At 38.0% G+C, this 22,423-nt stretch overlaps 1 protein-coding gene and 2 long non-coding RNA genes across 3 annotated transcripts; 2 read left to right on the plus strand and 1 right to left on the minus strand.

Annotated features, from left to right (window-relative positions):
• Positions 1-246: 246 nt before the first annotated feature.
• Positions 247-8,016, plus strand: Psidin (phagocyte signaling impaired). The gene is made up of 11 exons (XM_064040354.1): positions 247-424; positions 524-748; positions 1,507-1,700; positions 2,043-2,735; positions 3,009-3,219; positions 3,789-3,911; positions 4,181-4,350; positions 5,343-5,533; positions 6,189-6,490; positions 7,246-7,469; positions 7,583-8,016. The coding sequence occupies exons 1-11, from the start codon at positions 358-360 to the stop codon at positions 7,940-7,942; spliced, it is 2,760 nt and encodes a 919-aa protein (XP_063896424.1). The 5' UTR covers positions 247-357; the 3' UTR covers positions 7,943-8,016.
• Positions 8,017-11,140: 3,124 nt separating this feature from the next.
• LOC126055217 (uncharacterized) lies at positions 11,141-20,670 on the plus strand. Its single transcript, XR_010277569.1, has 2 exons — positions 11,141-11,328; positions 15,897-20,670. It is a non-coding gene; the product is annotated as an uncharacterized LOC126055217 (long non-coding RNA).
• Positions 13,475-16,031, minus strand: LOC135118405 (uncharacterized). The gene is made up of 3 exons (XR_010277568.1): positions 15,895-16,031; positions 14,205-14,482; positions 13,475-13,870 (listed from the first exon to the last, which is right to left on the minus strand). It is a non-coding gene; the product is annotated as an uncharacterized LOC135118405 (long non-coding RNA).
• Positions 20,671-22,423: the final 1,753 nt, after the last annotated feature.

The following is a 22,423-nucleotide window of genomic DNA, read 5'->3' on the forward strand; positions in this document are numbered from 1 at the left end:
ATGGAGTGGATCCGACCCTGAATCCAGTGTAGGTAAGTACCTCATTTTCATACTACTGATGATGACCTATGGTCTCGAAGATTTTCAATCAAATCAATGAAAATAATAATTATTTTTATTTAACCAGTAGAACGCAATTTTCTTTCCGCATCCAAAATTCTTGAGATTTTTTAGTTTTGCTTTGCAATGAAAAACTAATTGTTCTCTATGGTTTTCTAAAGTGGCAACATTTTGCTGAACTGTCAATGTCAAGTGACATTACCACAGACAAAAATCGCAAAACAAACGTGCTGTGAAAAAGCCTAAAAAGCACCGAAAGGCAATTTATTTTGCGAAAAAAAACTTTATAAATGAAAAATGGCGGTGCGGCCACAGCACATGCACGACGGTGGTATTGTAGAGCGTCGGTTGCGACCAATTTACGGTAACCAGTTAGCTTGACCAAGAGTTGAATAATTCGGCCAACCTCTTATGAAAAGGGGTTGTTTTCCGATGAAAATATGTTGATTTATGGATTTTTCAGACTGGTTGGACAATGGGAATAATAAGAAGGCGCTTCAGGAAGCGGAGAAAGTGCTTAAAAAGAGTCCTTCTCTGCAAGCGGCCCGAGCTCTGAAAGCCCTAGCACTTTTTAGGTTAGGAAAGGGTCCAGAGGCGCACGTAGTTCTTGACGCCCTGGCTGATGAGAAGCCAAGTGACGACACCACGCTGCAGGCGATGACGATATCCTATAGAGAATCTCAGCAATGTAAGTTCTATAATCAAAATTATTATGAACATAAACCTCTAACTATATGCCTAAATATACTAATAAGAATATTGTTAAATCATTGTTTACTGTCACCCCAGTCTCTTTGATATGTAAACATAATACAATCCAGTCATGGCACCTGTATAATCCTGAAGCCTGACATAAAATCTACCTACTAACTAACAACAGTTCTATTTGTGTACATTGCTACTGTTCTACAATATCCAGTTACATTCAATTTTACTTTTTATATGTCACCAAAATATACTATTTTTGGAATATATTTAAACTGTGCAGTGACCTAATTGAAAACTCAACCTATTTTTGTATTAATATAAATATGTTTATTTTTGTATTAACCAGATACATAATCTAATTTGAATTTTTTTGCTATGTGTAATTTTGTAATAATATGTTGCATAATTTTCCATCTTATAATCCGTGCTCTATATGTTCCATATTATATATTTCTACCAGATAACATATAAAGTGATAACAAAGAATTGAGTAAGTTTCACACGCAAACACAAAAAAAATTGTTTGTTCTACTTTTAGATATTTGGCAGCAAATTATCTTTTTTAACAGTTACCTCCCAAACCTTGTCCCAACTATGTTGGGTTCAGCTTCCAGTCTAAGCAGATGCAGCTGAGTGCCAGTGTATTACAAGGAGCGACTACCTACCAGACCTCCTCAAACCAGTTACCCGGGCAACCCAAAAAACATCAATAACAGTGTCTTTATTTTTATTCCTCAGTGCACAAAGTATGCATGCTATACGAGAATGCGGTGAGGGCGGAACCAACGAGCGAAGAGTTGCATTCACATCTATTCATGTCTTACGTCCGGGTCGGAGACTATCGGTCTCAGCAGCGGGCTGCGATGGCCCTCTACAAGTTTGCTCCTAAGAACCCTTACTATTTCTGGGCCGTTATGAGTATTGTTTTGCAGGTTTGTTCCATTTTGTTATGTAAATGCTCTTTTTTAACACTCAATCCTTCTCCATGTGAGACGAGGCCTGTGCCCAGCAATGGTATGATAAAAAGGATGTAACATGCTCTTTTTTAACGGATCTGGTAGTGTCAGAGTATTAATTAATTTTGTAATGACTTGGCAATTTCAAACAATTGATTTCTTAACAACTGTTTTTTTGAGAAACTACCTATAATGTCACTGCTATTCTAGCTAGTACAGGAAACAATTAGAATTTTCAAATTTACTACACCTATAAAAGGTTGCTAACCAACAAGATTAATTAAAATCTTCTATATGTGTTGAATTTTATGCCAACAGGCCAAAACATCAGAAGATAACACGAAAAAAGGCATACTACTCGCCCTCGCCCAAAGAATGGTTGACAACTTCATAAGTGAGAACAAAATGGAGGCTGAACAAGAAGCTCGCCTCTACATCATGATTCTAGAACTCCAAGAAAAATGGGAGGACATCTTAAAGTTCATTGAGAGCCCTCTATACTCTCAGCTAGTCCCAGGATCTACCGCCCAGGCCTGCATACCATACTTAAAGAAACTCGGCCAATGGAAACGTCTTAACATGGTGTGCAAAGAGTTACTATGGGACAACCAAGACCGATGGGACTACTACGTCCCATACTTTGACTCCGTCTTTCAGTTAATGAAGGAGAATGAAGAAGACTCAGAGAACTCGATTGACAATACTGCGGAAAAGTGCCATGAATTCATCTGTCAATTGGTTGAGAGTATGACATCGGGGCGGACATTGAGAGGTCCTTATTTAGCTAGATTGGAGTTGTGGAAAAGGTTGGCTGTTGACGGTGACCCTACTACCCTCATTGGCAGTGGGTTGGCGTTGTGTGTGCAATATCTGAGGGTGTTCGCGAACAAACCTTGTGCAGTACCAGATTTGAGGCCTTACCTTGGGATGATACCTCAGAAGGAGAGAGAGGAGAATTGTAGAGAGTTTTTGACGTGTCTCGGTTTTGATGAGAACAGTGAACCTGAATCGGTAAGTTTTACACACGATTTTTTTTTACGATTTGTGAAATGGTATCGAAAGATCCAAGATCCCATGCCAATGAGTCAACCTCAGTTATAAAATTTTCTAAGTAAATAGTCGAAAATTTGTATTATTTTCTTTTGAAAACCAAATCGATAGACAGCAGTTCCCAGTATTGTGACAGTTAATTATTATTCATCCTCTTAATAGTATCTTACTTAGAGAAAAAAAACAACATTGTGTACAAATTTTTTAAATAAATTCTTCCTAATTCACCCACAGCCGGATGACATCCAACGCCACGTCTCCTGTCTATCCGCATGGCGGCTGGTGGCGGCGCCCCTGCCGGCGGGCGAAGCCCTAGCGCTGGCGACCACGCTCCGCAGCCACTACGTGCGCTGTCTCAACAAGGGGCTTGTCACTTCAACCGTCACCGAGTTCTGTGCTACAGACTCTTATGGCATACTCGCTGCTCATCATTATTATTATGCTGGTAAGATTATTTCAGGATATTTTTTGAATAATACTGATTGGTATTATAAATGGCTTTGTTAAGTCAAAGTGCTAGCTGTTTGATTGAATAGTTATTTCAACCAGCTGGCTGCGACATGTATGTATAACTTATGTATCGGAATAACATGTACTTTTTAAGTGTATCTTGGACACCTATGAAATCCGCCGAAAATGAAATCGCCAATCCGCTTAGGAAGCGCAGGGGTTATGTCTCTGTATGAGAACAGACTTTCCCTACCAGTGGGAAAATACAATGCAATAAATACTGATGACATTCTTCCCTTTATTGAAAGCAACTTCAATATTCCGCACGATCAAACATTATCGTTGTGAGAATACCTTAGTGAGATAAACATGAAGCACATTATTAGCGACCTGCCCCAGCTTCGCACGAGTGCAATGCTAATACAAAATTCTATCCATTAAAAAGACCGTATCATAGTCCATTGCGTAGTTTAAGCTTACATAGGGATATAGGGACAGAAAAAGCGACTGTTTTATACTATGTAGTGATAGTATTAATGTTATTTGTATGTGATTTCTCCCCAGGAGTACAGCAGCAGAGTTCAGCTCCTGTCGTAGAGGCACTATGCCTACTGGAGCTGGTGTTGCACCACTCGCCAGCTAACTTCCATGCCAAGCTGCTTCTAGTCAAACTATACCATCTGTTAGGTAAGTTCACATAACATCTACTAGCCGTTTTCCACCCGTTTCACCCGCGTCCCATCCGAACTACTGCCCGTAAGGGGGATATAAGATAGCCTACGGCACTCAGGAACATTGTAGCTAACTATGATGATGACATCGACAGCGCCACCTACCGGGTTCAATTATGTTGTCAAACCATCAGTAGCTTGTGACATCAGCGAGTTCAAACAAACTTCATCTTAACAATATTATAACACACAGATAATGGAATAACAAAACGATTATTTTTTCAGGTAACGCCCTAGCAGCCGACAGCATATACCAGCGTTTAGAAGTGAAACACATACAACTGGTGTCATTAGGGTGGCTACACTGTGCCCGCTTAGCCCCCGCCTGCGTGGCTAGCCGGGCCCTGCAGCTGCTGGCAGACACCCGCACCTTCCTCAAACACCACGGCAAGGATGTGAGTATCACGTGAGTGGACTGGAGTCACTAGGGGGCTACACTGTGCCCGCTTAGCCCCGCCTGCGTGGCTAGCCGGGCCCTGCAGCTGCTGGCAGACACCCGCACCTTCCTCAAACACCACGGCAAGGATGTGAGTATCACGTGAGTGGACTGGAGTCACTAGGGTGGCTACACTGTGCCCGCTTAGCCCCCGCCTGCGTGGCTAGCCGGGCCCTGCAGCTGCTGGCAGACACCCGCACCTTCCTCAAACACCACGGCAAGGATGTGAGTATCACGTGAGTGGACTGGAGTCACTAGGGGGGCTACACTGTGCCCGCTTAGCCCCCGCCTGCGTGGCTAGCCGGGCCCTGCAGCTGCTGGCAGACACCCGCACCTTCCTCAAACACCACGGCAAGGATGTGAGTAGGGCAGTTCACAAGGGATGATATAGAGGGGGTAGTACATAAGCGATCATATTAGGGAAACAATATAGGGGGTATATAGGGGTAATACAACATACAAGTAAATTGTTGTGGTTTAACGGGTAACGAACCAACCTCTCGAGTATGAGTGTGTGGGTTCGATACCAGATCAGGCAAGTACCAATGCAACTTCTCTAAGATTATATGTACATACTTTCTAAGTATATCTTGGGCACCAATGACTGTGTTTGGCACATTAAACTGTAGGTCTCAGCTGTCATTTAAGATTCTTGGCAGTTGTTACGGGTAGTCAGAAGCCAGTAAATCTCACACCAGTGTAACCAAGGGGTATTGTGTTGCCCGGATAACTGGGTTGAGGAGGTCAGATAGGGCAGTCGCTCCTTGTAAAGCACTAGTACTCAGCTACATCCGGTTAGACTGGAAGCCAACCCCAACATAGTTGGGAAAAAGGCTCGGAGGACGATGATATTAATTTTGTTAGTTTATGTAAACTTAAACCAATAAAGCTAATACTATGTAACACCTTAATGTACTGTATTCTGACTAATAAATTCATCTTTGTCTTTAGAGCGTGGAACACCTTACCTACGCTTACAAGTATGGCACATTCGAGAAGCTGGTGGAGCTAGGTCTGTGGGGGGGGCGGCTGCAGGCCTGCGCGTGGGGGGGCGCGGCGGCGCGGGAGCAGGCTCTGCTGGCGCAGCTCGCTGGCCCGCCCACGTTGCTGCATCAGCCCGCCCGGCTGCCCGCCGTGCCTACGTATGTACCTAGTTGATGTTCAAAGTATTTTTAATAACCAACATTTGGAGGGGTTTTGTTATCTATACAGTTATCGGCACGGATATTGAGCCCTGACCTTCACCTGCGCAGAAGCGATTTACTGCCTTATTGCCTTATACGTACGGGTGCGCAAAGCGATCCCCACTCTTCCGCCGAGAGCTCAATATCCGTGCCGGTAACTGTACTAATATTATTAAATGGATTTTTTTTAAGTTTGTATGTAGGAAACCTGGAATATAAAGTCTGATATCACCAACCCGCATTGAGCAAGCGTGGTGATTAATGCTCAATCCTTCTCCGTGTGAGAGGAGGCCGCAGCCCAGCAGTGGGACGATAAAAAGGCTGTAACTGTAACAACAGTGTAAGGGGTAATCTTTGGAACCCCTAGTCGGATTTCCAAAATTGTTTCACTGATAAAAAAGCTACAAGCCACAAGACATGACTAGCTTAGATTGAGTATAAAACAAAAATGATAGTTTAAAAAACAAAAAAAAAGTAAAGATTACATGCACACTCCACGATTCGTTTATGTAATCTTTGTTTGTGTGCGAGCGTGTTGTTTATTTTTTAAAGTCGGTAGTAAAAACCTGTCTCAAAAATGAAATTATTTTTTCTCTTTTTTTGTCCCTCACAGTGACAACCGCGACTTAAACGCGATCGTGAACTTCGAGCCTCCCCAACTTCAGGACGAGAACTTAAAAGCCCGCACTTTCGACCAAGAAGTGTCCTACCTACGTCTCAAAGACGGCTTGGTGTCGGCCATAGCTCTATGCATAGAGTTGGCCGACAGTCGGCCGACGGAAGAGAAGAAGGCCCACTATGCACTGTTGAATACGTGCATAGACAACTTTAGTGCGGCCATGGATAAGTGCCGGCAGGTGTATTGTGAGAAGGAAAGAATTAGTATATCGGCGCCGTTCCCTTCTAGGATTATTGGTGAGTTTTTTTTATATTATAATAGGAATATTTTTCATGCAGTTTCACTCGTTTCGTGTGAGACTCTATACGCGCAGCTGGATAGAAAGTCTCCTTTTACTATTTTTTTCTTTGCCACATGCTATCCCAATTAGTTCAGCAGTTTTAGAATGAAATCATGAAATCAGGCTAATCCGATTACAGAAGAGACTATAGGCTACTTTTTATCCAAATGCGCGAACTAGTTCCCACGGAACAAGGTTAAAGCTTCTGCAGCTAACTTCTGATATTAATGAAGATCTTATTATATATCAAGTTTAATTATAATATTTAGTAATAAAATTTGTTTTATTACTAAATTTGTCCGAGAACGATGTCGTAGATAGAGCGAAGTGGAGAAGAAAAATTAGGAAAGCTGACCCCACCACCATGTGGGATAAATAGCTGGAAAGAGAGAGAGAGAGTAATAAAATTTGTTCCGCTGACCCCAAATAAATTGGGATAAGGGCAGGAGGATGATGAGTAAGAGAATTTGCTGCGGAATTTATTGCGCCACTTCTTCCCAGCAAAAATACATAAGAAGTGGTGAATGGTGGGCGTTTTGGGGGCTGCCTTTTGTAAATTTCTGGCGCTATTTTGCAGCCAAATTTGAATAAACGATTTTTATTTATGAATACAAATATAAATTACATTTTTAAATATTAAATATAAAAATAAATAACATTTAAAATAATGTGATATAAATAATGATTTTGAATAATTATTATTATTCCCAGCATTCGTAAACTCGCCGGTACCATATCGGGAACTATACAGCACGGTGCTCCGCCTGGTGGGCTCGCTGGCGCTGTGCCGCGCGGACGACGCGCACGCCGCCAGCGACGCGGCCGCGCGACTGCTGCCCCGCGCGGACGACCAGCTACGCGCGGAGCTGCAACTCGTCGGCGACGCGGTGTGGAACATGCGGGAACGACTTGAGAGCCTGTCTAATTATCTAGAGGTACGTTATAATCCAAACTAATATTATAAATGCGTCGAGGGTTAATAAAAATAACAACATCTTAGCATCAGATCTTACATTAACTGACTTATTTATTTTTCTTTACATTCCAGTTCGTAGGTATAATAACGTTCTTGCTGGGCGTCTGCAACGAGCTGTTCTCACCCGCCAACACCAAGAAATCGAAGAAGAAAACGAGCCAGTCCCCCGATGAACTCAAAACTTCAGAGCTGCTGAACAAACTCAACGCAGCTGTACAGAACTCCATCACGTTCATAGAAAACATACTAGACGAATGGCCTAAGTACAATTTCCCTAACGAACTGCACGAAACTTTCAGCAAATTAATCCTAGACGAAAAATACCAAAGCCCTGTAGAAAATAAACTCAAAAACGGACGCGACGACATGCTCAACGATGTTAGAAATATTCTCAAAAGAAAATCTAAGTACCTTAAGAGTCTGCTACAATGATGCCTTGAGCTTAGTGCTTGTACGAAATAATTAAGTATTGTTTTTTTATAATAAATATACATATCTTGTAAATACTTCTGTCTTTGCTGTTCGTCGGTGATTTGAACGTTTTAAAAACAACTGTATAGTTATCGGCACGAATCTTGAGCTTTGACCTACATCTGCGCAGAAGTGATTTATTTGCAAAGAACCGATCCCAAGTGACGGCTATGACGCGATGCACTGCGGGCCAATCACCGCTTTAGCCCACCCCCGCGCCTCACTTCATACCACAAAAGGGACCCAATGAATTACTTCTGCGCAGGTGAAGGTCAGAGCTCAAGATCCGTGCCGATAACTATAATATAATCATATAATAATATAAATCTTATTTCATCAGATTAGTTCAGGACTGGATGTCAATAATTTTACAATCAGTAAAAGCTGGTTTGAAAATGTTAAATAAATAGGTATACAGAATTTTGCCTTATTACGAATGTTAAGACACGAAATAGAAATGTAAGAAAGATCAACATTACATCCAGCTTTCAAGCTTTACAATCACGTAACCCCGACTTTATACTCGTAAGCTGATTCCGTGAAAATTACGTACGAAATTGCATTTGCAAAAGGACAATGGGCGAAATGTTTGGATGTTGGTCTACTCCCCTCTAGTAATGAGTCATACATCATTTGAAAGGTCTTTTCAAGCGTTACATTTTGTACTAACATACTACTTACCAATTCTTAGTACTTTAGAAGTTAGAGCTTATTTTAGATTATATTATCGATAGGTGTTTTCAGTTTTTAATTCATTCTCTACTAATAAATTATAATTCACTGGAAAGGCCTTTTTAAACAGAACATTTCTTACTGAAATACCTCTAACAAATTGTCAGTACTTTAGAAGCTACAGCAGATTTTAGACATAGTTATTATTTCACTAAACACGTTCTAACTCCCTAAATACTAACAAATGACAATCGCCGCCATACAAGAAAATACTCTTCGTAACACAAGCTTTCTATTTATATATCACCTAATGCTATACTCCATTAAAAATAACATTAGAAATTTAAGTAAACCTTTTTTACTGTTTGTTCAACCGATTTGACTTCTATTGCGTTAGTAGTATGATTAATGGCAGCTACAGTAAATACTTGGTATTGTAACCACTATTTTGCTTTCAATTCCGTTCTTTTGTCTTCGGAATAGAAGTCAAAATTGGTTGGACAAACAGTAAAAAGGTTTACTTAAATTTCTAATGTTATTTTAAATGGAGTATAGAGGAGAGGTAGACCAAAACGCTCATTGTCCTTTATCGTATATTTACATAAGCTTACCAGTGTAAAGTCGGGGTAAGGCTTTTAACACACTGACTTTGGACTCGAGAAGAGCGATTTTAATCCTACTTAGGTTTTGCGACAGTGTAAACGAGCCTTAACACAGTGTGCACCATTTCGTTGAGTATGTATTCACTACTAGTCTTCCTGTCATCAAAATGCTGATAAAATAAAAATGTATAAAGTCACTATCTGTAAGTTTCATTTTTATAGTAATACTAGCGACCCGCCCCGACTCCGCACGGGATATCAGTATTTTCCCATAATTTGAAGGATTATACATATAAACCTTCCTTTTAAATCTATTAAAAAAACCGCATGAAATTCAGTTGTGTAGTTATGAAAATCTAAGCGTACAAAGGGAAACAGAAAAAGCGTATAACGTTGTACGTTGCTAGCTCTAAGAATAGGCTAGAAATTATAAAACTAAAAATCATTACAATACATTTATTCTAAAACGATTAATAAAACACCTTAATTAAACCAATAGAAACACAACTAATTACTGTTCAACTTCAACTACATCTATACTAATGTTATAAAGCTGAAGAGTTTGTTTGAACGCTAGGAACTACTGGTCCGATTTGAAAAATTATTTCAGTGTTAGATAGCCCATTTATCGAGGAAGGCTATAGGCTATATATCATCACGCTAAGACTAATGGTAGCAGAGCAGTAATGAATAATGTTGCAAAATCGGGTATTTTTTCAGATAGATAGATTATTCTTTATTGTACACCAAGAAAATTAACAATACAGGACATCTTGGTCTTATCGCTAAATAGCGATTTCTTCGAGACAACCTTTGGATGGAGTTTATCTGTAGAACACAATGAAAAACGGGCAGTTTAGGGTGTACATACATTTAGATTATATTATATAAGTGATAGATACCAAAGAAATGTAAATCAATAAACGGAAAATAAAGGTAAAAGAATAACAATACAGCGATTGTAGTCGGAGAGATCCATGACCATTTTTTAAAAAACTGCAATCGACTGCGCTCGCCTTATTTGCCACTGGCAGTGCATTCCACAGACGAGTGGCTTGTACAACAAATGATTTGTCATAAAATGACGTGGAATGCATGAATTGCTGACGACCTGAGTGATCTTGAATGCGTATCACAAACTAACTCAAAACGACTCTTGAGATACGAAGGGGACGTAGGGTGAAAAAGAAAACTATTTAGCAAGGAGTATTGTGAGCGTTCCGGCGAAGTCTTATTGGAAGCCACTTGAGCTTAACACGAAACACGGTGTTTTTGTTCTATTGAAAGCTTCTGCTGCGTGTGCTGCGTAAACGGTTAAAGTTTCGCAAAAAATATGTTAATATGATAGAATTTTTTCCCTCCAAAAGTTCTAAAAAAATGTCCGTGACAGCATAACTACGTCTATTTCTTAGGGTTAGCTCACAATAACCTTTTTTATGCTTAGGTACCTATCTTTGTTCTCAAAAAATGGATTATTTCCGAAGTGTTTTTTATAAACATATACTAATCATTATCCAAATAAATACTTACGTCACAAGTATTTAATTTACAACAAAATTGTCTTTTACATCGTTCGATTAGGAGATAAAGCTATTTTAAAATAATAACAGCAAAATAATGATCGAGTACTGCGCGCACGATGTGCACAGCCTAGGACTACCGAACCGATTTGGAAAGATTTCTCACTGTTCGGAATTCGGAAGCTACACTATCCCCGTGTAACATCGGCTATATTTTACCAAGCGCCACTATAATGGTGGCGTGCCCTTAATAATTATTTGCCTGCTAGTTTTTAGTTTTTATAACACCCTTAATTTTGAATCTTACATATTATAATAGTCGCGAAAATATTTAATCGCTGGCAAGTTATTTTATTTGTTGCCAACATTTGTCGACTTTTAGGCTATTAGTCACCCGGAAAATAATAAGCCATAATTATTTGTACCTTTATTAAACTTATGATTCAGAGCAGATACTTACGCGACGTTATTCATGTTATCAATAATTTGCAACAAGATAATACAGCGGCAGATAAGCTTATAATACTGCTGAGTTGTGTCTGAAAAGGTGTTGGTAAGTGTCATTATTTTATTTAAAACTCTAAAAATATGAAATTAGTCAAAATACTCTTCTGAATATGCAACTAATTGATGGTGCTCATTAGAAGAACCGAAAAGTCCCCATTTCTTTTATTTATTTTTTGTATTTTCTTACTGATTTGTTTCGTATCGCATTAGTAGCATGACGTAGTTTTAAGGATTACAATAAACACACTCTATGAATAACGTAGTTGGACAATCGTAAAACTTTGTTATCAATGCTTCATATAATTCTGTTTTTATGTGTTCACTTTTAATGATTCTTCATGTTGTTACTCCCAAAGACAAGAATTATTTACTCTATGGTTACCTACTCCACATATAAAACATATTGACGACCTCGATGGCGCAATGGTCACCATGCCGGACAGCCGAACCTGAGGTCCCGGGTTCGATTCCCGGTTTGGTCGACTATTGTGTGATGAGCATGCTTGTTGGCCGTGGTCTGGGTGTTACAATATGTATTTATAAATATGTATGTATGTAGTTTATCAGGGGCCCGATTCTCCTAAGTTAATAATGTCAAAATCTAATAGAAATCGAATCGCAATAGCAGTTTTAACCATATCGGGCATTCTGCTACTAATAAAAGACCAATCGTATTCGATTGACATTTGATTGGTGTGCGGATTGGTCTGCTATTTTGGTGATTTTGGTCTATACGGTAGTTTGCTGTACAATCATTTTGCAATGGTAAATCATTTGCAGACAAAATGATTCATTATTGAATGACAGAAAAGGATAAAAACGTTTATTTCAAAGAAAAAATAGCGGAATGCCACATACGCTTCAATAGTAATCGAGTCGGGAATGGATCTCAGTCGAATCGAGTCGAACATGAATCGTATGTTGCTTAAGTAAAATTAGGAGAATCGAGCCCCAGTTGTGTTAGCACCCATAACACAAGTTAATTAATAACTTACCATGGGGCTAACCGACCGTGTGTGAAAAGGTGTCCCGGTATTATTTATTTATTGTATATCTGTTTGTTGTTCTTAAATGATTTCTCAATTATACCTAGTTTCACATTGTAATTATAGGTCTGAAGTGAAAACTTGCTGTATATTCTGAAGGGTATGGCCAAAGAAACAGCTATTGGGATTATTTTATTTTATTCTTGTGAGAGTAAAAACAGTGCCGTAACTAGGGCGGTTCCAGCGGTGCCCAGGCACAGGGCGCAGACCCTGGAAGGGCGCAGAAATGACCAGACCAGTATCTAGTTTTGTTTCATGCATGGTAGTTAGTAGGTACATTTTGTTTTATTGCGAATATGGTGTAGACGCGCCCTCCGTAGGTACTTTCTATATCTATATGGCATTTTTCAAGCGATCTTGAAACAACAAGTCGGAAGTCGCGGGCACCAGCTAGTACTAAATGTATGAAACCGATACCGTTCTGACGCGTCACGTCGCTACACATCAGACAAATATAAATCCACCTTGTCTTGCTCGCAATATTACATACAAAAACAAAAGTACCTATACCGTAACTATGAGACAATTTCTGTCTATATTCATTTGGAGGGCGCCACTTCTAACTTAGAAGGTCTAAGCAAATCTGTCAATCTAGCTGAGGAGATGTAGGTACATATAGTTCACTTTATGCTGTCATTGCTGTCAGCCACATTCATTGGTCCTCCCTTTATCTTTGACTACGTGCGGCGTTACTGACGCACTAGCGTGCGAGAGATAGATAGAAAATTCATCGTTCGATAAGAGTGAAAAGGATGACTTACAAAACTAAACGATTCACAAACGTTCCATTCTGCCGCGCCGTCCCACCCAATGTTCGGGGATTCCCCGGTACATCGAGAATCACGCATTCAGATAGCCGGCCGGGGGCACTCGGAATGATTGTCTTGCTTCTCAACCATGGTCATTATTTAAATAAAACATTAGTTTAACCCTTAAATTGGCAAATCAATTTATTACAAAAATTTAATTATTTTTTGTTATTTCCTGGTTTATTACGATGACAGATGACTGAAAAAAATCAAAAAAAAAATCTACCTATTACAGTTTTCGCGAAAATCTATGTACTCCGGGGAGTACGTTGCCAACTATAGTGGTTCTTCTGTTCGTACTACGTGGAGTACGTTGCCAAAATATGAATAAAACACATTTTAGTAAAATCTTCACTTTATTAATCATAATTCTTATCAAACTACATAATATGCATTTATTGCGTGTGAGATTAGCGGAAGCAATTTCTTTTGTTACTTTCTCCTACCATAAAACACAAGAGCACATTGCATTTCACGCAAAAAACTTTAGTTCTTCTATCTTTGCAAAACCTACAGCGTGATTGCTTATCTGCTATTTCTGGAAAATGTCCGACAGCATTTTCTGACACTGTCCACCGGCCGTTCAGCTGTAGGTTTCTGAATTATTTTCTCCTTCACCTACCCAAATTCCACCATGTACCGGACCCCTTTCAAGAGCCGACGTCTTGAAAGGGGTCGGGTGCAAAGATATAAGCATATCTGCTAAATCAGGTTGTTTCAGGTTCAAGCACTGCTGAAAAAGAAAAAGAACATGCTGTATGACATACAATTCACAACACAACTGAAGTCATTTTACATAAAAACCAACAAACAAAGGCTAGTTTGCATTTCTAAATAATAGGCAATGTACTCCGTGTATACCAAAGTTTATGTTGTGGACTTCACTACGTACTTGGCAACGGTATTCAGGGAGTACATACACAGTTATGAACTTATAAAATTGCGATTACATTATTTACACACAAAATTACGAATGATTGATATTATTTATAATGTTCCTATGCAATTTAAACCCAAATAACCACAAGTCCCATCCAAAAAAATGTAGAAAAACACAAAAAACTTACCCGTGACCCGGATACACCAGACCGCTTCGAAGACATTTTGAATTTGACAGCTATTTTTCAATGGAACCACATTCAAATATTTTTTCTACCAAAATATACAATAATGACAAGCCAAAAAGAACAAAAAAATGTATTTTTTTAAAGATTGGTACTACATTCGATTTAAAAGAAGTTAATGTCTTTTGTGGAGTACACTGCCAATTTAAGGGTTAAAGTAAAATTGTGTATGAGAGTGAATAAGTTTATTGTTGATTTGTTGTTCGTTGATAAACTCGTTTCTTGGGTAAGTTAGAAAATTGTATTTAAAAGTTTTACAAAAAAAGTTGTATATAAGTAGGTATATTTTTTCGGTTAATTATTTTTTACTTCTGGGTGATCGGTACGTTACCCGCGGCGAGAGATCAGGGGCCCGATTCTCCTAATTTTACTTAAGCGCCATTCGATTGACGTTCGACTCGATTCGACTGAGATCCAATCCCGACTCGATTACGATTGAAGCGTATGTGGCATTCCGCTATTTTTTCTTTGAAATAAACGTTTTTATCCTTTTCTGTCATTCAATAATGAATCATTTTGTCTGCAAATGATTTACGATTGCAAAATGATTGTACAGCAAACTACCGTATAGACCAAAATCATCAAAATAGCAGACCAATCGCACACCAATCAAATATCAATCGAATACGATTGGTCTTTTATTAGTAGCAGAGTGCCCGATATGGTAAAAACTGCTATTACGATCATATTGCGATTCGATTTCTATTAGATTTTGACAATATTAACTTAGGAGAATCGGGGCCCAGAAGCGGAGAACCGCAAAGTCTGTAGACTCAGTGTCGGGTACGTCAACTTTGCCTTTGCTAACCTTTGCCTAGAAATGACGTTAATAGTGAAATTAACTGAAAATATTTTAGGGTCGGGGAGAGTAAGTAGGAGCGGCCTGTGCCCAGCAGTAGGACATTTAATACTCTGATATACTTGAGTATGGGTCTTCTCAAAGCTATAGTGGAACTGGATTTAAAGGAAATGTTTCCCAATGTAGTAGTAGCTATAAAGATATTTTTAACGATGCCAGTGACTGTAGCTTCCTGCGAGACATCATTCAGTAAGCTCAAATTAATAAAGACGTACCTGCGCTCGACGATTGGCCAAGAAAGATTGTCTGGCCTAGCGATTTTGTCAATTGAACGCGACATAGCACGGCTCCTGTCGTATGAAAATGTAATCAAGGACTTCGCAATGAGAAAAGCGCGGAAAGTAAATCTTTGAGTAGGTAGCTCTCCTTTTCTTGTGATTACGGTTTGCCTTAGCCTTGGGTCTTTACTATCGAGTACTTTGTGTCATTTCTGTATTTGAGCAAATATTTTTGAATAAACAATTTTTACCTTAAAGAAATCAACTAAGTACCTATACCTTCGTAAACAAAAAATAGATAGATTTATTTTTATGCACATTTGTCCACTTTATTGCCAGAGCCTGGTTAGAGCATTTTTCAAGGGCGCAGTTTTGAAAGCTCGCACCGGGCGCATAAAAGGCTAGTTACAGCACTGAGTAAAAACACAATTTCAAACGTCTACAATGCTAGATAACCTCACAGAGTGTTTACATAATCCAACCAATAGATGGCGCTGCTCGCGTCCTTCTCATTTCATAACATATTCTATTATTTTTAAATGTATCATTATTTTACAGATTGAATTTCTATTGTTAGTCGATGGAACAAACCCACATACGAGGAAGTCTGCACCAAAATCCAGCCCAAACGGATTTATTAAAAACCAGTACCGCAATGCAGGAGGAATCAGCAAATATTCAAAAGCAGATGCTGTATAATGGACTTCTTTTTAACGTTATAAGAAAAAATAAGACATTGGAGAAAAAAATTAAGAAAATCACAGAATATTTAGAGGCGGGAGCTAACATAAACGCTGCAGATGCAAATGACAAATGTAATACGCCATTACACATTGCAGTAATTAATGCAGATTGGAAAGTAGTCAATTTCCTCTTAGATAGAGGAGCTAATATTTCATTAAAAAATAGCGACAATCATACAGCTTTAGACGTTGCTCTGCTTTTAAAAAGCAGTCAGGGTGGAAAAATTGTATACCATTTAACGAATATCGCTAAAGACAAAGAAAGTGACCTACGAAAACGCAGCAGCGTTGTTGATTCGAAACCATCTGAAGAAGTAACTGCAATACAGGAGCCGGAGCAATTGGTTAAAGATACAGAACATAACAAGATCAATAAACGTTATCAATATCGAAAAAGAAAAGGCACATCTGGACTAGGAGGCCATTTATATGAAAGTAAACTATTGTGTCTTATTCTGCTTAGAGCTTTGAACGATGATTATATTACCGAGTTTTATCTAGCAACTAATGTTTCGGGCCTGGGAGCCTTTGACGACATTGTTTTTAAATACAAAACGAAATATGTTGAAAGACCAAGAATAATATTTCTGCAAGCCAAACATAGAGACGATCCCAAAAAAGACCAAGTTTCAATTAACGATATCTTAAAGGATAATGGAGATTTTAGTTTACATAAATATCTAGAAAGTTACATAGAGGTCGTACAGAAATTCCAGTCAGACAGCGAAAATGAAATATTTGGAAGCTCCTTTGTGGATACAGACTGTGAATTCATAATATTCACATCTGCGATGGAAAATCTTTGTGATAGAGGAACAGCGCTCATCACTGATAAAGAGAGTTACGTGACAACAAGTGACAGTGGGAAAATACTTCAGTTTCATGCCAAGGAAGCAGAAGTTAAATGTTTGATTCAAACAGTGGTTAAGTTGCGGGCAGTACAGTTAGCTAAACGACTGGCAGCATTTATTTTTAAAAAATCTTGCCAAAATATGATGACAGATGAGATAATCAAAGTGTATCATGTATTCCTGGCACAAAATGTCATATTGGTAACGAAAGACAATGAACCGAACAGTTCTTATAATATCGGAATATTTAAGGACTCATTCCTACAAGCGAACGACAATGTATTGCTCCTTATGAAACATACTATTTGTAAGGAATTAGGGATTTTTAGAGACACAACACTGACTGACGAAACTGCTGCATTAAAATCAATTAACTTCGAATTACCGAAGAATTTTGGTAACGTTACATTTCAAATTAATGGAAACGAAAATAAAAAGCTAAAAAGACTGAATTACTTGTCTGGAAAAATTCGAGAAATATTGCAAAATGCTTCCAAGAGAGATTCATATTTTGTCTTTGAGATTACTGAAAATGACATCGGTGCAGGTAAAATTTTACAAACCACAGATTTGGAGTCATACAGGCTTGGTGGCCTGGTAGGCAACCTACTTTTATATGATCAAGAAACCAAAATGCTAAAATTTAATGACGACGAACATCAGCTGACTGATGACAGTTTAAAATTATTACAAGAATTAAACACAAACTACAGCCTTAACCAGTACAGATTACTTGTAAAGATCAAAAGCTTTCCTAAACTGTCACTGATAGAAGAGGAAGACGACAGAAAGCTGGTGAAAGATTTTTTAGACAAACTTAAATTTTATACCAATCAACCCAAAGAGGATGAAGTTGAAAACATAATAAAGGACGAAATTTATGATACTCTTAAGTTGAACAGGGATGATTCGTTCAGTCGAGTTAAGTGTGATGCAATTTTGTTGAAAATCCACGATAAAGTTCAGAAGTGGTGGAAACAATCCAACTGGACTCCATATTTGACGAAAACATGTAAATTTTACATTGAAGCCAAGTGTGATGCCTTGTATAAACCATTGCTGGCTATCCTCAATTATACTTGTTGTAGAACAATACAAAGCCTTGGAGCTACATTTAAACCCTATGCCATCAAGGCACTAAATGTTACAGATTTTATAAAAAATGATTCAAAATTAATGATTATTGTTTCACCCGAAATTAACTTGACTAGCATTAAAATGAAACAATATTTTCAAGAAAATGATTTCAGCTTTAACTTTCTAAAATTGGAATCGACCATGAATAAAAGCTACATAGAAACAATAGAAAGGGAGTTAAAAGATGCCTATTTTTCTGTATTGGTGTTAATTGATGCTATTGGCAAGAATCTATTTGATGTTTCATTTGATGTAGTGAGAAGGGCATTTCAAGGTAAAATTATAGTCATTACAGATGCCGATTATGCCATAGAAAACTTGGAAACCGGAAGTAACGATATTATTCGAATATTAGACAATAATAACAACTTTGGAGATCTTGAAGATGATGTGCAAAGAATGATTACTGAGGAACGGGAACTAATATTTCAAGGAGAAAGAGTATCCGTAGGTAGTATATTGACCTACGATTTTTTACAGACTATTAAACCAAAAACTGTCTATCAGTTAATTAAGGGTAAAACAATTTCGATGGGCAAATCGCCGAAAGACGCTGTTTACGATAAAAGCGTTGACTTCTATGTGCCTCAAGAGGTAAGCCGCAATATAACTCTAGATTTACGTAATATACAAAACTACTGTGACCTAGTTTTTATAATTGATGGCGTTCCTGAAGATTTAAGCCCACAAGAAAGCTACGATATTGTATTAATAACAGATCGAATTGAAATATTTGAACACATTTGTAACAAATACGAACATTCTAATGTCCATATGTTTAGTCGCGATAGTACTGATGACAATTATATAGTTTGGGTTAAATCAAAGGGCAGCTTGAATGCTCTGTTACAGTATTATAATATTCGCAGACCAAACTTCGATTTCGATGCTAGTAACTGCCCTAATCCCAATATATTACCCAAAACATTAACAGATATACCCGAAAATATTGTTATTATTAGTGGTGAGCCTGGTTTAGGTAAATCTACCTTACTCTCACATTTAGCAGTGCACACAAAAGAACAATATACAAAGCTTTGGGTCTCAAAAATAAACTTCCATGATCATATTGAGTGGTTTAGCACGTGGAAAAGAGACAAAACGAATGTTAACTTAGAAGAAGCTCTCGTCTTTGTATACGGTGCAATTGGTTTACAAGCATTGGAAGAAAATGAACAACCAACGAGCAATGTGTTAGATACCAGTGGAAAACGAGTGAGCATTAACAGTGTCAACGAAATAACTATGCGTGATGTTAACAAAACAGATGACGTCATGGAAGTTGCTTTATTTAACTATTGTTACAACAATAACCAGGTTGCATTACTTTTTGATGGTTTTGATGAAATATGTCCAGATTACGCAAGCGAGGCGCTTCAGTTATTGAGTGTTTTAAAGTCTTCTCGAGTTGCGTACTTATGGGTGACTACGCGACCGTATGTTCTTGATCAGTTACAGTGCACCTTGAGTACGTTTGCACATATATTGCTCGTATTATCTGAAAATGGGCGAGTGTCATGCCTCGCGAAAATATGGTCTAAGCAATTGGATCTTGATCCTACGACTTTAACAGAACATGTCAGCAATTTTTATTCTCTAGTATGTGAAGTACTCGATGATTGGGTTGCATTTACATTTACTGGTGTACCACTACATATTTTTATGATTGCCGAAAGTTTACTGCACCGTTTTATAAATTATGCCGGACTTGATCCTAAAAGGTCGAATGTACTCCCAATTTCTAGCGATGATTCTAAACGTGATAACATAGTTATGAATTTAAGCACTTTATACGAAACTTTTATTAACATAAAGTTTTATAAAGTTCGTTTCGGATCAAAGAAGGCCTTCGTTAGCTTTAAAGATCCTGATTTGCGGAGGATGTTAGACCAGGAACACAAAGCCTTCTTAGATCATCATAAGCAACTCAGTGCTTACACACTTCTTAAAGGAAGTACTATTAAGTTTTCCGACGGAGAAATGCAAAACATATACAATTTAGTAGAGGCCGTTAGATCCGGCGAAGAAAAATCAGGTATAATAGATATGATTGTTGGCGACGAGCCTAAGTTCGTACATCGTACGTTTATGGAATATTTTGCGGCGCTGTTTTTTATTGATAGATTGAAATCGAGTCTTTGCTCTAAGGACCTGTTGAAACACTTAATATATTATATTTTTGGACGGGACGGCGGTGTCAGTAGGTTTCTAGATTCTATGCTAAGTGAAAAAGATCTGTTTGACGCAGCATTTTATCAAAATAACAGTGAGACTGTAGTCGATATACTTCTATCTCAATTCGATGGGCTATTCACTACATTCAATTTTGTATGTAGACGGGAATTTAACAACATTTTATTATTTTTACTGAAATGTTCTAGACCAGCACTGAATAAACACAATTTAAGAAACTTTATAGATCTTTTTCATCATAAGTTTAGTAGTAGCAAGAAAATCAGATGTGAATTTTGCATAATGGAAACAAGAAAAACAGAAGCTTGTTTATATTTCAATTGTATTGTATCAGACATAGACAATTCTTTACTTCCAAAGCTATGTAAACTATATAACTGTACGAATAAAATTAAGTAAAAACAACTACATAGAGTGTATAATTGTACCCAGAAAACTCACAAATTATTCAACGGAACTTCAGCCCAACGGATTCCAGAGAGCTTCCAATTACTTATAAGCTTCTTTACATACTACCTATAAAAATTACGTAAAATGATTAGAGATAGAGTTAGGTAACATATAGCAACGTCGCGAAGCAAAGCTACGCGGACCACTTGGAATGCCTCCAGGGACCACCAGTGGTCCGCGGACCACCGGTTAAGAACCACTGCTTTAGATAATATATTATCTAGACTTAATACTTTCAAAAATGTAGTGTTAATTGGAGATATGAATATACCCATTAACTCCTCCAAGCTGGATCTGTCAGGTGAAAGATACTTAACCATCGCCGCTTCTCACGGTCTCTTACCTGCACACACCGAAGTAACCCGAGCAGTCAGCTACTCGTGCCTGGACCATGTGTTCCTTAGGACCCATCTTCCTGCAATGACCCTGGTACTAGGGTTGCCACCCGTACTTTATTATAAAGTATTGTACTTTATTTCAAGTAATTGTACTTTACACTTTATGAAAACAATAAAGTAGGTAGGTACACGTAAATACTCTTTTTAAATAATTTCTGAACGCAACCTAATCTCAAATGTCATAATGTCTACAATGTCAGTGTTTTTGTCATTGTCACAATTGTTCAGTAGAGATACTAATTTGATAAAAACCGCAAAAAGCAATAAAAAATATGTTTTAAAGAAAATAATAAATAAAAATAAATTGTACTTTATTTTTATACTGTGTACCTACTTTTTTTTCTTACCTATTATTACCAATGACAGTCGCTTCTTGTAAAGCACTGGTTAACTGATACTCAGCTGAATCCGGTTAGACTGGAAGCCGACCCCAACATAATTGGGAAAAAGGCTCGGAGGATGTGGATATTACCAATGCACTTTATCTGCCAAAAAAAAAGGTGGCAACCCTACCTGGTACCACAATCGACCTTGACAGATCAGTGACTACTAAATCAACTATAAATAGAGTAGATACTGACAACTTAAATAGAGAAATTAACAATATAGACATGGCCCCCATGTATGAATCTTGCGACCCTAACTTCTCTTTAAACTACCTAGTTACTAGTTTTCAATCAGCTATACACAATAACACAAAAACTCTCACTGTGTCGAAGGGCAAATAACGCCTGGCCTTCTTAGATGTATGAGAAACAGGGACATTCTTCACAATATATAGAGACTCTCCAGAGAATGATGTTCCTAGAACGACATATATTAGATACCGTAATTTCTGTACCAAAATATTAAAGAAAGAAAAAAGAGCATATGAGAAAATACTACTAGAATCGGTTAGGTACAGATCCAAAGAACTCTGGAAAACTATAAAATCAATTATAAATTGTGCCAATAAATGCAATAGTTATCCAGAGGAGTTGTTAAAACTGAGTGACTCCAATAAAGCTGCACTTAATATTATTAATGAGTACTTTGTGAATGTTGGTCAATCATTGGCAGAAAAACACACCCTCAATCCTGGCCCACTCATATCTCATAACACCCAGTCATCAATGTTCTCATGCTACACCCATTCGCGATCTTTTGTATACGAAGAAACTACCGAAGAAGAAATGACCCATACCATCTTATCATTAAAATCAAATAGTACTACAGGCTGTGAAAACATCATCGGATCTACTAAAAAGATACGTTAAGTTGGTGGTCCCCCCTCTCACACATATTTTCAACAAGTGCTTGGAATATGGTATATT

This window comes from Helicoverpa armigera, chromosome 22, assembly GCF_030705265.1.
Source record: "Helicoverpa armigera isolate CAAS_96S chromosome 22, ASM3070526v1, whole genome shotgun sequence".
Taxonomy (NCBI): Eukaryota; Metazoa; Arthropoda; class Insecta; order Lepidoptera; family Noctuidae; genus Helicoverpa; species Helicoverpa armigera.

Bases quoted from the DNA above. Each gene is read 5' to 3' on its own strand.
- Psidin (XM_064040354.1), top strand. From the start codon at position 358: ATGGCGGTGCGGCCACAGCACATGCACGACGGTGGTATTGTAGAGCGT. The intron at 1,701-2,042 runs GTTTGTTCCATT...TTATGCCAACAG, and splicing joins TTATGAGTATTGTTTTGCAG to GCCAAAACATCAGAAGATAA. The intron at 4,351-5,342 runs GTGAGTATCACG...CTTTGTCTTTAG, and splicing joins TCAAACACCACGGCAAGGAT to AGCGTGGAACACCTTACCTA.